The sequence below is a fragment of the Elaeis guineensis genome, chromosome 5 (genome assembly GCF_000442705.2).
Source record: "Elaeis guineensis isolate ETL-2024a chromosome 5, EG11, whole genome shotgun sequence".
NCBI classification, from domain to species: domain Eukaryota; kingdom Viridiplantae; phylum Streptophyta; class Magnoliopsida; order Arecales; family Arecaceae; genus Elaeis; species Elaeis guineensis.
In genome coordinates, this window is record NC_025997.2 from 13,586,637 (window position 1) to 13,591,294 (window position 4,658).

Below are 4,658 nucleotides of genomic sequence, written 5' to 3' on the forward strand. Positions count from 1 at the left end.
GGAACGAATCTTACTTTGAGTTGGACTGGATATCTCAATCAAAGATGAGGTGGATATTTATAATCGTTATCTTATTCGAATGGAGTTCATACCTAATTTCGGATGTCATAACCAGTTCGAACTCTGGATATGACTTGGTCCTAACCGGATAAGTACATGCCAAATCCTGGCAACGGACGAGCCTACCTATATAGGCCCTATATTTTTCCTTTTCTCAGTAAGGATATGGTGTCCATACTTAAGCAACAAAGTAAAAGCCAATTTCCCAGCCACCCACTCAAAAATAGTCCGTTCTCCTAACCATCAACTTTATTAAAAATAATCACATTCCACAGTGATATCCAGCCAACCAAAGGCCATGAGTTTGGCACTAGACGGCGGTGAGGGGAGATACATCCTGACACTCTCATGCATGGGTTGCAGCCTGACAATTCGATGCAGCTAAGCGCTGCTGGCGATAGTTCTGAAAGAACTCCACCGTCTTGTCGCGGAGCGGAAGGTTCTCTTTGATCACAGGAACTTGGAGAAAATTATCAGTCCATGAAGCAAACCATGGAAACTTCTTAGAATTCAACACCTCAAAGGAGGCAACCTCCTCCGCCACCGGCAACCAGAAAGCCATCCACCCCAAAACCAAGTCCGAGAATCCGATATTTTCTCCTCCAAAGAACTTCTTCCCCTTGAGCTCTTCGTCAAGTACTCTCACAGTGTCCTCCAGATGTTTGATAGCATTCTCTTTCTCCTCTCCTTCCGTAAAGTAGACCTTCCCTACTGCATCTCGACACTGCAAAACAGACAGGAAAGAATTTTCAAAATTTGGAGACATCTTAAGCAACATGAAGGTGCCTAAAGGCCACCATGGAGTAATTTGTGTAAGCGTAATTAGAAACCTTCAGCTGCAGTCATGCCACACCAAAAAGAATACGCACTTGATAGCAATTTATATAATCAACTATACATAGTTAAAAAAGCAAGGAAAAATTGTCATTAGTGTCTGTTACCTCGCCCTCACCATATGTAGCCCAAAAGCGTGCCTTGGTTCGTTCGTAAGGATCCTCTGGTAAGATGGGGTTATGCTTCCAAACCTCATCAATATATTCAATCATAACAAGGGATTCCACAATTGGCTTGCCCTTGTGGAGGAGCACGGGGACTTGCTTATTGATTGGATTGTACTCGAGAAGAGATGTGCTCTTGTTCGAGAGATCTTCTTCGATGTACTCGTACTCTATCCCTTTTATCTTCAAAGCCCACTCGACTCGACGAACTGCAGGACTCGCCCACATTCCGAAGAGCTTCACCTCGCCGCCACTCACCATGGTGCTGTGGGACATGATGCCTCTAGAGGCTAGTATATATATATATATATATACTAATATGAACTTGGTGGTGCTGAGGCTGTGCGGTTTGGAGATGGTGTTTGAGATCCTATGGACCTTTCATCCAAATCAGCGTCCACAGAATGTGAACCCGCCGACACCCGTGGATCTTTGCTCGTATACTGTGATTTAAGGACTGCATCAATGTTCATATTGATAAGGATGTTTCTCATCATGCGCTCTGATATAAAAAGCAAACCTATTTGGAAAGATATCTACAGTGTATCTATCATAGATTACAGGGTCCACCGATTCTTTTAACTTTTGGATGACAATGACACTTCATTAGTGGTCTAGATTGGTTGAATTGTTACAGGCATTGATGATGAAATTGGACCTCAAAACAAAAAACTGGTCCAAATTTTCTTCTCTGTTTCTTGTAATTCTTGTCGACGATTCTAACACGAAAACTGCACTTATTGGTCCTGAGAGGAGAGGGGAAGACCGAGATTTAACATCACTAAAAGTGGAAGAAGATTGACGTGCTTATGAGAAGGTTGGTCAAAAATTCTTAGGATTTGCAGTTCCTGGATGCAAAACTTATTTTGTCGTCTTCTGGTGACTTTATCCATCCACTGCGGGCCAAAGTGGCTTTCTGCCCCATGAAAGAGGTAGAAATAAAGATAAGAATCCAAGCTGAGGACGGATTGAGATCAGTAGAGGCTACTCTGGTTCATCAATCACGTCCATGGTGATGAAAAAGAGAAATTGGTAGTTGGACTCAAGAGCACGTGCCTCCATATGAGACTCTTGTTGATGCAAGGCTTCTATCATTCTCTTTTCCTCGGTGGAAAAGGAGAGCCAAGGGTTCTGTGACAGTTTAAAAAAAAAAAAAGGGCCTCGTTGTAAGATTAACGAGAAGACTAATCTCTTGGAGTAGTGAGCTCGATCAAGTTATGTTTGATAAGCTTGGCTTGAAATTAATTCAAGTATGAACTTTAGTTTCAGGCTTAGCTTGTTTCATATTTGATCAGGTTAATTTTTGATATAAGCTACGCATAAACCTATTTAAATGATTTGATATCTTTGTTGAATCAGAATTGAATTAAATTTGATTTTAAACTATATTCAAGCTTGAAATTCATGTAAATTAATCACGAACTATTTTGGATGATGATTTACTATTCGTAATTTGTTAAATCATCAAACTATGAGTTTACAATTGTGTTTCCAAACACATCGTGAAATATAACAATTTGATGAAGTCATCAGGTTAGATATAGCCATTAGAGTGATCTAAACAACTAATTATAAATATATGTAGTTATATTTTGAAATGTTCATAGATGTCTTAAAGCTTTATGAGTTGAGCTCAATCAACAGGGGGCTTTCAAAATAATTTCAAGCCTAAATATTAGAATAAAGCTAATTACTTCATTTACATTTGGTTCAAATTTGATTGAGTTGAAGTGGACCATTCTTTTTTTAACAAAGTGGAATGCTCATGCACATCTAATAGGGATACATTCAATAAAATCAGAAAACAAAATATCACAGAGAGGAAAAACAATCGCCGTATCATTTCTTGCCACATGGTTTGAAACTATATATTGCCTCGGACGGTAATCCACCCTAGACTGTATTTCTGATGCCTTGGTCTCATAAAGGTATTATTTTCAAGCCATGTCCAGTGGTTCGATGCGGTTGTCTTCGCATATTTGATGCGTCAATTGGCACACAGGGCCACATAAGAAGAGAGCTATGGTGCCAGGCCTTGCCAAACATGACATGAGTGCTCCAAGCTACATGCACGTAGATTGCGACATGTCATAGAATGACAACATGGGATGACAACGACATGTCATTGGACATGATATCGGACGCGGCATGCATAGCCATTTTTGAGTGCCAATAGAAGTTTCACACATTAGCCTCAAAGAATAGTGATGTTGTTGCATGTGTAGGGGTCTGGAAGCGATTGCGTCTGGTGGCGAGCCAAACCGGTCCCCCGTACATTCGTTATTTGATTCGGAATTTTGGACGAATACCTGCCACCATTTGTGCCGTATTTTGAAGCTGGTTCCTGACAAACTTGAGGGTAGGGAGAGTTGCACAAAATCTGGTGCTGCGAAAAATCTCGAGAGCTTGAGCCGTCCGGGGCCAACTTCCCCTCTGTGCCCTCTCGCTTCTCCGGTACTTGTCACGGGATGTCCCAGGTACGTGGTGGGCTGATAGATTATTTCTTTTTACATTTGTACTTATAAATATTATACAGGGAGTATTTCAAAAAAAAGCATCGCCCCCCTATAATGTACTGTACAATATGGTGTACCGTACACATCACCTATCTAGATGGGCACGAAGAGATTGTACAATACATGTTATATATGGATGTGTGCAATTATCCATCCTATGATGGACGGTGCGCACGGTATATACGATACATCATGGGTACCATCAGGAGTCCTCTTCAAAAAAATGTCTATTCCCAAATTCTTTCCAATAAAAACCAATGATGGACTGATCAAAATAAAAATTGATGATGTTGATCATGCTTTATGATGCATAGAACATGTAAAAAAGTTCAAAATTATTTGTAGCAGGACTCGAAAGACTTCCATGATCCATACGTTAGGATTTCAGAATAATTTATTGATTAAAATGCTAGCAAATTTTTATATTTATATTTGTTGCTCCATGAATTGATTTTGATGATTACAAAATATTTGAGGGAGTTACTAATGATTTTAGCTTGGAAAAAGATTTATTGTATTTCAAAAATAAAATCGTAATTTTATCAAGTTCTGATTCGAAAGCCTCAAAAGCAAGAACAGAAGATTTGTGATCTATTGGAGGCAATTTCATATTTTTTGAATGTATATTTTAAGAGAAAATCAAGTTTAAAAAAAAGGATCGACTCTAAGGGTCAATCCCTGTCAAAAGGGACTGAACGGCACGTTATTTTTGGCTGGCACACTTAAAGGAGATGATTCTAGGGGTCGACCTCTGTTGTCTATGCGAGCCAAAGATACAGAACAGTCACTTTCTGTTCTGCGCCACAGAGATCGACCCCTGGGGTTGACCCCTGTGCAGGAGACGACCCTATGAGTCGCTCCTGCGACGGAAAATCTTCGTAATGGCTAGTTTTTCAGTTCGTTTTGGCCACATTTAATGCTCTCCAACGGCTCTAAACCTGTCCAGATTTCTCTCTAGCAATTATTGAAGATATAAAGGCACCTAAAGGAGGAAAAAGCACAAGAGATTCAAGCATTCATTTTAGCCCTAAGCAAATAGCCCTCTTCAAGCAAAAGAAGCTTTCATTTCAAGTTCACCAATCCC

The 4,658-nt window shown here is 40.0% G+C and overlaps 1 protein-coding gene across 1 annotated transcript; it reads right to left on the reverse strand.

Moving 5' to 3' along the window:
* Positions 1-291: 291 nt before the first annotated feature.
* Positions 292-1,493, reverse strand: LOC105044931 (glutathione transferase GST 23). The gene is made up of 2 exons (XM_010923036.4): positions 1,002-1,493; positions 292-784 (listed from the first exon to the last, which is right to left on the reverse strand). Exons 1-2 carry the CDS (start codon positions 1,332-1,334, stop codon positions 407-409), a joined length of 711 nt encoding a protein of 236 aa, XP_010921338.2. The 5' UTR covers positions 1,335-1,493; the 3' UTR covers positions 292-406.
* Positions 1,494-4,658: the final 3,165 nt, after the last annotated feature.

Excerpts from the sequence above, each read along its gene's own strand:
- LOC105044931 (XM_010923036.4), bottom strand. The coding sequence starts at position 1,334 with ATGTCCCACAGCACCATGGTGAGTGGCGGCGAGGTGAAGCTCTTCGGA. Across the intron at positions 785-1,001 it reads CTACATATGGTGAGGGCGAG|TGTCGAGATGCAGTAGGGAA; the intron begins GTAACAGACACT and ends TCTGTTTTGCAG.